Raw genomic sequence first — 12,729 nt, forward strand, 5'->3', positions numbered from 1 at the left:
GTCCTGGAATGTATTGCCTATGGATAAGGGTGGGGATGACTGTATAAGAAAATCAGTTCAGTCATGGTCAGTTGGTTAAATACTACAAAATTGACAACTTAAAAAATCAACTTATACAACAAACCTACAATGAGTAAATATAATTTTCCACAACAAAGAAGTAAAAAGCATTATCATATAAAGTGTAGAGTTATAAAAACAATATTTTGTTATAGTGAAAATAGAAATTCCCCAGAGACCATCTTATAAATAAACTAGCCAGGACTCAATTTCGTTATGTCAAGATTCAGATTAAATAAAGATATGACAAGAAAGACCCATCACCCACAATGATTGATGTTTATAGTCTCAGTGTCTTCAGGGCAGCTGACTGCTCAATATTCTCAAGCTTTCTTTCTTCTCTTATATAACTAAATGCTAAAGGCTGTTTGACTCTTTGTATTCAAAACTGTTGTGTCAATAGTTCAAAATTCTCATTTTCTCAAGGCTTCTGATACAAAAAGAAAGTGTAGCTTCTGGTTTTAACATAATTTAAGTCTAAATTAAAGAATATGGGCATGTGTATTCAGTGTGTGTGTGTGTGTGTGTGTGTGTGTGTTCTATATTGTTTTAACTTCTGACTCCACATAGGGCTCATTTATATGTCTGACTCATCGCAAGATCCAGGGAAATAAACTGAGAAGAGATACTTGGTCAAAAACAGGGAACTGTTTGGCTCTGTATTAGTTTTGTATTGCTACCTAGAAAATTACCACAGCTTGAGCAGCTTGAAGCCATATTTATTATCTCACAGTCCTGTAGGTCAGGAGTCTGGGTGGGCTCCACTGGGTTCTCTGCTTAGGGTCTCACAAGGCTGAAATCAAGGTGTTGATGGAGGTGCAGTCTCATCTTGAGGCTCAACTGGGGAAGAATCAGTTTCTGAGCCTCATTCAGGTAGAACTCCTTGTTGTACGACTGAGGTGCTTGTTTTCTTGCTGACTAATGGCCAGGAGTCACTGTCATCTCCTACAGTTCACTCTCAGGTCCCTTCCGTGTGGCCCCTTCCACCTTCAAAGCCAACACTGCTTGTGTTTGAAACTCTGGCTTCTTCTTCTGCTCCCACCTGGAGAAAACTCTCTGCTTTTTAAAGGGCTCATGTGATTTGGTTAGGGTCACCCAGATAATCTTGCTTTTGATTAACTCAAAGTCAACAAATTAGTAACCTTAATTATCTCTGCAAAATCCCTCTGCCATGTAACACCAGGAAACAGAGATCATGGGGCCATCTTAGAATTTGGTCTATCACACTTTCAGAGTCAAGAAATCTAAGAATTATAATAATCTCGGGGCTAGCTTAGGTCTGTGAGCTCTGTCCTTGTGCAGTGGTTCTGTCATTCAAAGATAGGATGCTAGATATCTCTTGCATGTTGACCCAAAGCAAGCCCCATTTCCAGTTCCATTACCCTTATGTCTCCAAAGCCTCTTCTGGACCTGAAACTGCTAAATATCCACACACAATTAACAGAACCCCTCCTATAAGACCTCTCCATGGATACCTTGGTGCCATGCCCAGAAAGTGTGACCCTGAGGTTGTCAACTGACAGATATGTAACATGGCTGTGTGCTCTGGCTCACACAGCTGGCTGCATGTCTGCACTGAAGGTCACACCTGTTTCATGTTTTCTTCCAGACTAGGAAGGCAATGACCATGAAATCACTGCTGAGGGAGCTGGTGAATATGCCTCCCCACTACCGCTGTCTTTGCATCAGCCACCTCTTTGGATGGACTGCCTTCCTGTCTAACATGCTCTTCTTCACAGATTTCATGGGCCAGGTAATAAATGTGTGAACACACTCACTGACTTGCACATTAATCCTTCATTCTGCACCTGTTGAGTGCCTTCTGGGCTAACCCCTAAGATGGGCACAGTAAGAGTGTGAGAAGGAGTACTTTCAAAGAGCTGCCTTGTAGACAGGTCCCAGAGACAAGTTATTACACCCTAGACATCTCTATGGGACCAGTACTTGATCAAATACAACAAAGAAGAAGGAATCAATGTGAGCTGCAGTGGTCATGGCAGGCATAATAAAGGAGACACAGTATGATCCAGGCCTTGAAAGGTGAATAGGAACTGGAGAAAGAGAGAAGAGAGAAAATAATTCAAGCAGTTATAGGAATGGCATGTGTAGAGATGAGTCAGAAGCCTGTTGGCTGTACCAGAAGGGGGACAGGGTTGTCTAAGTCAGCTGGGGGCAGGATGTTACGTGGAAGGAAGGGTGTTAATGATCTAGGGAGATGTTGTCTAGACTTGATGGCATTAGGACTTCCTGATGGTCCTTGAGTAGAAGTATAAAAGGATGAAAGGGGTCATGTAGTCATGGGAGAATGAACTCTGTGTCCTGGGAAGGGCCCTTTGGGCAGGGACTGCCACTCCCTAGAGATGGAGAAGCAGAGCACATGGAAAGGGTCCCTACCACACTGCGTTTGCATTTCAACAGCCCCAAATATCTCTTTCAGATTGTGTACCATGGAGATCCCTATGCTGCACACAACTCCACAGAGTTTCTCATCTACGAAAGAGGGGTCGAGGTTGGATGTTGGGGCTTGTGCATCAATTCCATGTTCTCCTCACTTTATTCTTGTAAGTCTCTTCTTCCTGAGGGTATCTTCTAAAGGGCTCTGGTCTAGAAGAATCTTGGACTTTATATTTCTGTATTTATTTTTTGCTCTTTAAAATACAAGATTCATGATAAATATATGGAGATCAGGAAAGACTAGTCCCTTAGAAAGGACCACATGAAGTATCCTTTTCCATACTGAATTCTATGTTGTTTTTCTCATTGATCATTTTTTTCCTTGGAATCTATGGGAACCTGATCAAAGTTCCCTGGAAAATAAAAGGAAATCTTGTAAACAAGATGGAGAAGTATTGGATGGACAAGGGCTAGAGTCCCAGCAGAGAGTATTGATTAACAGTATTAATTAGTGTTCTACTGGAGTAAGATCACTGGTGGAGTTTCACAGATATGTTTATTAGAACTATAAATGATTGAGCATAGGAAGGATGCTTAAAATGCTGGGTGACAGAATTAACATGCAAAATGTTAGCTCAGGTAGGCAGGGTGAAATGTCACAGGAGCACTTTTCAAGGATTGAAGATGACAACTTTTTTCCTAAGGTACCAGCTTTCCACAGGGACTGGAGTCCATTAACCCCCGTTAGCTAAGTTTCAGCTGTAAGGACACTGCAAACAAAGAGATTTCTGTGATTGGTTTTTTTTTTTTTTTTTTTTTTTAATTTTTTTTTTTTCAACGTTTATTTATTTTTGGGACAGAGAGAGACAGAACATGAACGGGGGAGGGGCAGAGAGAGAGGGAGACACAGAATCGGAAACAGGCTCCAGGCTCTGAGCCATCAGCCCAGAGCCCGACGCGGGGCTCGAACTCCCGGACCGCGAGATCGTGACCTGGCTGAAGTCGGACGCTTAGCCGACTGCGCCACCCAGGCGCCCCTGTGATTGGTTTTAAACAACCCCAAACTAATGTATTATAACCTTAATCTCATGGTGCCTGCCAATGTGTATGGAAATCTCCAAGCTCTGTATACATTGAATTAAGTGAAATAATCTGGCTGATAAAAGGTATGCAGGTCCCCCATTTGGAGTAGAAATTGGGCTTCTAATAATAATGGAAGCTCCTCCTGGATTTTGGGGAGAATAGCTGGCCTGCAACTCGGAGCTCTAGGCTTTGGGCAGACCCAGGGGATAGCAGGGTTATGGCCCAGGTGGGAGAGGGGGAAGTGATGGACAATCCCTGTCACCATTCCCAGGGGGCACTCATTCTGCCACTGAAGTGTGCTTCCTGAGGGGGAAGAGAGTGAACGTGTATAATGACACCTGATCTGGCCTCCAACCAGCCATAGTACGTTAGGAAACCTGCTTCAAGATCAAAAAAATATCTTCAAAATATAGCACGAGTGGGAAAAGGGGACCTAATACAAACATATAAGGAATTCATGAGTCCCATAACCACAAAACCATAAAATTTATTATTTTAAAATTTATGATAACCAAATAATGGTGGCTTAAAGGTTATATTTCTTTAGCAAAACTCCTTTTTTTCCCTTTAGGGTGAATGAACTAAGAAAATTCCAGGAGGAAGATTTCAAGTACTTAAAATAGAATCAGAGAGCATTAGACTAAAAGGGACTAATAAGTTATTCATCTCAATCCCTTTGTGCTATCAAGAGGTGGGGGGACTATTTATACCACCTCATTCTTGTAAGAGGAGCCCATTTTTCCACAAGTAATTAGCATTTTAGTTTTGTGACATTTAAAAATATTTTTTTTCTCAAAGAATCCCTACTAAGGACCATTCCATTAGGAGCTACTCTTAGGCATTTGAAAATTAAAATGCATGTTATTTTTTAGGCCCTTTTGAGTTAAAAGCTCTGTATCCAATAAACGATTATTTGAATAGTTTTCCAAAGTTATGTTAATGTGTAGATCTATGGGATCCCTTTCACTTGAATTAGAACTAAAATTTTATTTATAAAATACCAACCAGCCCTAAGGATCTTCAGGGTCTCTCCATGCCCGTAAGATAAAGTCAAAGTCCTCAGCCTGGCATTCCATGATTTTCAGCTTGGTCTGGTTTACACCTTGACCTCTGTCACTCCCACACAGATTCACTCCCCCTGAAGACTCACTACACAGACTTTCTCAGCTCTGTGTTTTTCAAACTGCTTTTGGTTTTTCCTTCTACCAGATGCTTTTTCTAATTCCACATCTAGACAACTGCTACTCAAGCTTTTAGACTCAGCTCCAATATGACCTTGTTAAATCTTCCAAGTTCTTTCCCTCTGCACTCCAAAACACCCCGGGCAGAATCAATCATTTCCTTTAATTCCAGAGTACATCCTGTATTTTGGACTCATCATATAACATCAGATGCAGACCCAGAATTTCTATCCAGATGGAGTTTGGCAGGGCATTCTGGCTGCTGAGGTGGAGGGTGAGGTATGGTATTTTCAGGTTCCTTTTACATAGCAAGCACACTTAGATCCATGAAAATAGCAATATCGAATACTGAAATATAGCCAATTTTTCATATCATACGCTACTATTCATAGTGGGTGCTTAAATCAGTCATTCCCTCCAGTACTGATGAAAGACATAGTATGAAGACGTAACCACGACTGGGTATCAGGCCCTTACACTTATTGATTCTCTTCATGAATAGAGGATTTTTTGCCTGACGTCTTTGTACTGAAGTTACTTATGTTTCCAAATATCTCTTTGTGCTTCTTTGCCTTTTTCTTGGCTGGCCTATATACTTGGCTGAGAGCATTTCCCCAGTGAATACTGATGGTGTCTTTTAGGTACTGAGACACCTAGGTTACATTTTTTTGTATAAACGTAATCATTAAGCAAACAGGAACTCTCCTAGCTCTCTATAGCTTTCACTCTCAACCTTGACAGCAGCCCTTCTAGGGATGGTACGGATTTAATAGAGGAAACAACGTTTCCCACTTGTCATTTTCAGAGCTCTGACTTCCATCAGATGACCTGAGACAGTGTTTAGTTTCCATAATTGATTTAAATGTAATACAGATTAGATTTCTTGTCTAGGTGAATTAAATCCAACCATTATTTCCAACAGATATGGAAAATTTTGTTCTTGAATAGACACATTTGAGGTCTCTATCATTCATCCCCTGGATTCATGGGTTCCAGTAGAATGGGCAGGGGAAAGATAGGGAACATGTGGATTGGGAACAGCTATTTAAAAAAGAAAGATCAAGGTTTCTAAGGGAATTTTCCTACCATGTTGGAAAACATAGTAAAACCTTTAAAAAATTTACTTTTTTTTTTTTAAAATTTTTTTTTCAACGTTTTTTATTTATTTTTGGGACAGAGAGAGACAGAGCATGAACGGGGGAGGGGCAGAGAGAGAGGGAGACACAGAATCGGAAACAGGCTCCAGGCTCTGAGCCATCAGCCCAGAGCCTGACGCGGGGCTCGAACTCACGGACCGCGAGATCGTGACCTGGCTGAAGTCGGACGCTTAACCGACTGCGCCACCCAGGCGCCCCTAAAAAATTTACTTTTTTAAATTTTTTTAACGTTTATTTATTTTTGAGACAGAGAGAGACAGAGCATGAATGGGGGAGGGTCAGAGAGAGGGAGACACAGAATCTGAAACAGGCTTCAGGCTCTGAGCTGTCAGCACAGAGCCCGATGCGGGGCTCAAACTCACGGACTGTGAGATCATGACCTGAGCCGAAGTCGGCCACTTAACCGACTGAGCCACCCAGGCGCCCCTAAAAAATTTATTTTTTGAGAGAGAGAGAGAGAGAGGGAGAGAGAGAGGTAGAGGGAGAGAGAAGGACAGGCAGAGCAAGAGGGATGGAATCCTATGGAGCCCACATCAGGGCTCGATCTCACAACCGTGAGATCATGACCTGAGCCACAATCAAGACTTGGGCACTTAACCGACTGAGCCACCCAGGCGCCTCAGTAAAACATTTTAAAACAGAATTTTCAATTTTTAAAAATGAACTCTACTAATCTACTACAACGCTTTTATGAGCAAGCCAAGTTTTCTGACTGGGAGGGGAACCACGTTAAGAGACAACCATCTTCAGACAAGCGTGTATTTGTTGCAATAACAATAGTCACCATTAACCGGATGTCTTCTCTGTGCTTGGCATTGGGCTAAGTGATGTCATAAGCATTGGATCTCATTTGATCCTGATGACAACCTCAAAGAAGGGCTTTATTAATCTTGGGGGTTTTTTAGATGAGGAAGCTGAGGTTTTGAGAAGTTACGGAAATGGACCGAGTGTGAGGGAGCCAGCAATGGGGAGGTAGGTTCTGGGTGTGGTGAGAGCCCCTCACCAGCCTGGGAAGTGTTGACAAGTCAGGGAACCTATCTTTAGATAAAGGGCATCCTTCACTTCCTTCCCAGGTGGGAAGTGAAGGGACCAGATGACCTGGATCATTCTTTAAATTTGGTTGTTTCAGTTTCCTCCAGTCTGACTTGGGGCCGTGGGGCCAAGATACACCTGGATTGTTGTTTGTATCCTGTTAGGTTAGACTGCTGTAAACCAGAAGGACCCCACTTTTCTTCCACGTCTTGCGCCCCCACAGTCCCATAGCCAAAATGGGCTTTTCCACTTCTTTGCATCCCGCTGGTATTCAGCTGCCTGCTGAACAGCACCTGGTCCCTCCCTGTGGAAAACAAGATCAACCTAGCAAGGCAATTTCCAGCTCTTCTGTATGCACAGGATTTAAGGCTGATTCCAAAAGCCAGCTGTTTTTAAGCACAGATAAGGAGATTCTTTTGTTCCCGACTCGGTATCAGAGGAAGGCTCCTAAAAAAAGTGAATCTTCAAAAGAAAGGATTGTCTGAAATTATCACTGACACCGTCAGCTGCAATTTCTCTTTCTTTTCCCCACAGACTTTCAGAAATCTTTGGTATCCTACATTGGATTAAAGGGTCTTTACTTCATGGGGTATTTGCTATTTGGCCTGGGGACAGGATTTATTGGACTTTTCCCGAATGTCTACTCCACCCTGGCTCTGTGTACCTCGTTTGGTGTGATGTCCAGCACTCTGTACACTGTGCCCTTTAACCTCATTGCCAAGTACCACCGCGAGGAGCAAGAAGAGAAGGTGCGTCATTGAACCTCACCTGAAGGCTGGGGGTATTTGGTAGGAAAGTGTAGGGCAGGGCTGGAAACAAGGGTCTTAAAACAGGAGCTCTCAAATGCCCAGCCAAATGTAATGACGGTCCAGTCGAAGCATGACCACCTTCCTAGCCCACACCCTCCTCCTCACTCTGAAGCCCTGTGTACCTGGAGAACAGGGGAGCAGGTACTGCTACTCTCATTTGTTTAAGAAAAGGGGGCTCAGGAATGCTGAGAAACCAGCCTACAATCACACAAAGAAAGGGGACCCTGGGGATTCTGACAACGGCCCCAATGTCCAGTGCTCCTGCAGCATTTCTGGGTCCCCCACTCCCAATGGCTGCAGTGGTGGAGTTATTGATTAAAGGTAGGAAATTCCTAGCCCACATTCCCTTGGAGTCCAGGTTTTAGTAAGTCAGACCCTGGGCACAGGGAGGAAAGCTGGGGTTGCAGGTGGTCACTCCCTGGCTGCCTTTCTCTGCCTTTGGAGCTCAGGCTGGAGGGGAAGGCACCAGGCTGCCCTAAAAAAACAGTAGGTGGGGTCTTTCTGCTTTAAGATTACCACCTCTTCTTTTCAAAACATGTCACTTTTTCTCCATGAGAATAGACTTACATTTCCTTACCTGGAGTAGTGATATAAAAGCTAAAGAAATAAAGCTTAATCCATCCCAGCAGGAAGCTGCAAAAACACTGGACCCTTTCATGTGCCCGGGGCAACCCTAGTCTTCTCTATCATTTGTTCTGACCAATGCCGCAGGGCAGAGTTGCGCTAGGAGTTAAAACCTTCCAAATTAGAGTCCGTGGCTGCTCTCATCCCCTGGCAAACATTGTCACTAACGTCTCGATGCACACACAGGTTTTGCTGCTAAAGAGACAGTTATCACGAAGAACAGAACCTCCTAGGAGAAAGCTAGGGCAAAAACACACAAGCTTTGCATTCAGAGAAACCTGGGTTCGAATCCTGCTGCCCCTACTTTGCAGTTGTGCAACACTGGGGAAGTCATCCATTTGTTTACTAAATATCACTTAGAACGAGTTCATTTTTAGAGAAGGCAATATGTTCACATGGTTCAACAATCACAGCAATATACACAATATACACGTACACACTGACAGGTGGCTCCCACCTACTCATTTCCCCATCTCCCCCCAGGGGGCCTACAAGTAAGCACTCTTACTAGGTTTTTGTTTATCTTTCCAGTATTTTAAAATGAAAATCAGACAAGTATGAATCTGTTTTCTTATTTTCCCTCTCTTATGCAAAGCATAATGTGCATTTTTTTTGCACAATGCTTTTGTTTTTTAACCTTACTAGTATAGGAATTGTCATTCAAACTCTCAGAGCCTGAGCTTCCTCATCAAGCAAATGGGAATAATATGCCCACCTTATAGAGTTGTTGGAAAATGAAACTCCACAAGATAGTGCAGGTGGCCTGTCTAGCGTGATGCCCACCTAGCACCTGGCAAAGACTCCAAAAAAGGTAGTTAGTATTATTGTTGTTATATGGGGATAATGGTAATACGTGCATCCAGGGAGGAGGGAAGGAAGACGTGAAGCGACATTTGCTGAAGAATCTTGCACAGGCCTAGCATAAAGAATACACCCAATAAGTGGCGACATTATCAACTGATTCAGGCCGCATATCAACCATATTGAAAGGCTGACTTTTTTTTTTTTTGTGTTGTTTCTCCTATGGAGATCTGGGATTCAACATCCTTCTACACATATTTGAAATTTTAACACTAAGGAGGGAAGGAAGGGAGTATGTATTGAGTTTCCATTCCATTTTATTTATTGACTTCTTAGGAAGAGATAATTTTGCATATATGAATCATTTAACCTTCATGGGCACTAACAGGGGAATTGAAGGTAGGTGGCAGGTAGCCTCAGGCACGAATTTGGAGCTTCTCGGTGACCTTAAATCAGGAGTTGGCAAACTATGCCTCATTGACCACATGTGGCCTGCCACTTGTTTTTGTACAGCCCATGAGCTAAGAATTCTCTTAATATTTTTAAATGAAATTTTAAAAAGAAAATCAGTAGAAGGATAATGTTTGTGACAAGTGGAAATTACATGAAATTCAAATACCAGTGTCCATGAAGTTATATTGGAACGCCAACTCGTGTGTTTACTGTAGCTGCTTTCACACCACAATGGTAGAGCTGTGTGCTTGCGACCGAGACCATGGGAACCACAGGCTGAACGTGTTTCCCATCTGGCTCTTCACAGAAATAGTGTGCTGACCTCTGCCCTAAAGTATCGTTCGCGTAGATTAAATGTGTTCCTGTGTTTCCCTTGCAGAGACAGCAGGCCCCGGGAGGGAGTCTGGACGGCAGTGAGAGAGGGCAGGGCCTGGACTGCGCAGTCCTCACCTGCATGGTGCAGCTGGCTCAGATCCTGGTTGGAGGTGGCCTGGGCTTCCTGGTCAACAAGGCCGGGAGCGTCATTGTGGTAATCACAGCCTCTGTGGTGGCCATGATCGGCTGCTGTTTCGTGGCTCTCTTCGTAAGATATGTGGATTAGGTCAATAGGGAGACATCATCCCTAACCTCCAACGCAGTGAAGGACATGGTAGGAAATCAGTCTGTCCTCTGGCTCTGCAGCTTTGGGGTCTGCCCATTGGCTGCCCTGCGTTATGACTTCAGCTACAGTGATCTGCCTGCACCTCACTTTCTGCCAACCCTCTGCACAGCAGTTTCCTTATTTTAGGCATCATCCATCTCGGGAAAGACTGGGCTCTGCCTCCATTCACCGGTGGCAAAGGTTAATTGTGGGAGATGGCGCCTCCATGCGCCTTCCTACTGCATCTCAGGACATTCCAGGCCTTGACAAAACACCAGAAGCCGACTAGTTTTACACAGGACAATGGTGTTTATTCTATCATGTGTTGTTTTTTTCTTAACCAGAGGTCTATATTTAATCGGAGGGTCATACTTTTCATTATTTCACCAATACTCAAAATATTGCTGATGATTTATGATATTAGCTTACTCATATTTAATTCATACTTCATTTACTCATACAGACAGTCCCTGGCTTACAATACAATGGTTCAAATTACAATTCTTCTTCCTCTTCTCCTTCTCCTTCTCCTTCTCTTTCTCCTTCTTCTTCTTTTACTTAATGATATTTGGAAAGCAGTGCACATTCAGTAGAAAGCATACCTCAGATTGTGAATTTTGATCTTTTCTGGGTGATACATGCCCTTGTGATGCTGGGCAGCGGCAGCCACATCTCCCAGTCAGTCTCACCATCCCGAGGGTGAACAACTGGTCCACTGACCACCATTCTGTCTCCATACAGCTCCACTGGTTTTGTTTTTGGTTTCCATTTTCAGTATGGTATTCAGTAAATTACATGAGATAGTCAACACTCAAAACCACTCCATCTTCCTTCCTCCCTCTCCCTCTCACGTTATCCATCATAGAGTGGCGAGGTCATGACTGACTCAGAGGAGTGATCAGGGAGAAACCTGCTCTCTAGCCTATATTGTGGGATGATGATGAGCAAATGCTCAGAGGACCCCATGTGACCCAGAACCCTGTGTTATAAAAGAAACGCCTCCCTTGTAATTCACCTGTCCTTGGCGTCTGCAAAGTTTAACAGTAGAATTATTTGCAGACTTCAATGTTTATTTCCTGATCATTTCTCCAAGGACTGTTCTGGTGATTGAAGATTTTGAAATCAATGAATGGGTGAGGTAGGAAGGACCTGCAGTTAAGGACCATCTTACCTGGACCCCAAGAAGTTAAAAGTAGTCGTCTCTGGCCAAGCACAGGGCAAGGGAAGCTCTTTGCAGCTGAAGGACTGGATGGGCTGCTGGGATGAAGAAAGGAGCTAGGGCATGCATTCACCACCACCCCTAAATCCCCTCACACACATGCGCTCACACACACACTTGGATATTCAAACACTCTGCTCTCTTGACTCCACTCAGGTTTGAATGAGTGGATAGAATCCAATTTTAAAAGCCTTTAACCACTTTTAGGCACTCAAGTACTTGTTCTCAGTATACTTGTTCTCTTGTTTCTCTCTGACAGTAATGTTCTATTCCCAGACAAATAAAGCAAATGCAGGGACACCTAAATTCAGATCAGAAATCCCAGGAAATCCTGTAGGAGAAAGGAAAGCCAAACTGCTTTGTCTGCTGCTTCCCGCACCATGCAACTGACATTCCAACCTCAAACCTTTAATCACTGCTTTCCCTCAGCTGCAAATGTCCTGTGTCCCCACTACCTGTCTAAATTGCCATCCCTGCCCATTTAACTTGTACCCTTATTTCTAGGTCCATCTCATATACTATTTTGATAAGGAAGTCTCTTATCCTCCAGCAGAACCAAGCTTTCTGCCCCCTGGATTACCATAGCACTTTCTTTTAGCCTTATTATGACATTCAACTCACTGTTCCATGACCTAGTTGCCTTGTGTACATGGCTGTGCCTCCTAAATATACAAGTCGGTAATGTGTCTAGTTGATGTGTGTGATCTCAGCACCCAGTACAGGGCTTGGCACACAACTGGCATTCAAAAAAATAAAATAAATTTGGCCATTTCCTGGTTTATTTTTTTGTCTTTGTGGTAAACAGAAGTCATAGTCTTGGCTCTCTCTAGCCATGTTCTCAGAAGCCCTCAAGTTTGAATGGGGACAAGTGGATTCTTTTCACAAAGTTCTTTCATGAAGGCCTTGCCCTTAGCCCCTTCTGTTTTTCTAGGCCCATCATGACAGAAGCACACCCTTCAACATACTTTCTTAAAAACCTGAACCAACCCAGTATCTTATTCTCAAAATTGAAATGGCAAGTTCCTGTAACAAAGAGAATCTCTCCATGAGAGGCTAATATCAACATTATACATGGATACACTGCCATGCTACTACTGTTTGTTCTTTCTGGGTGTTTCTTCCTTGGTTATTTTGTTTTTGGGGACTTGGAGGGGATTGTCGTTCAGTTTTTATTAGCCCAATTGCTATTTGATATCAGTATCAATATTTTTTCTTCCTAAAGAGTAAAGATAGACTAATTTGACAACTTTATTTATTTATTTATTTATTTATTTAT

At 43.1% G+C, this 12,729-nt stretch overlaps 1 protein-coding gene across 1 annotated transcript in view; it reads left to right on the plus strand.

Annotated features, from left to right (window-relative positions):
- The window catches only part of SLC45A2 (solute carrier family 45 member 2), a 32,235-nt gene extending 21,734 nt beyond the window's left edge, over positions 1-10,501 (plus strand). Inside the window, exons 4-7 of the mRNA XM_030306894.1 lie at positions 1,670-1,813; positions 2,498-2,621; positions 7,442-7,656; positions 9,974-10,501. Of these exons, the coding sequence (XP_030162754.1) occupies positions 1,670-1,813; positions 2,498-2,621; positions 7,442-7,656; positions 9,974-10,195 (705 nt within the window). The 3' untranslated portion in view covers positions 10,196-10,501. The remainder of the gene's footprint in view (positions 1-1,669; positions 1,814-2,497; positions 2,622-7,441; positions 7,657-9,973) is intronic.
- Positions 10,502-12,729: the final 2,228 nt, after the last annotated feature.

This window comes from Lynx canadensis, chromosome A1 (genome assembly GCF_007474595.2).
Source record: "Lynx canadensis isolate LIC74 chromosome A1, mLynCan4.pri.v2, whole genome shotgun sequence".
NCBI classification, from domain to species: Eukaryota; Metazoa; Chordata; class Mammalia; order Carnivora; family Felidae; genus Lynx; species Lynx canadensis.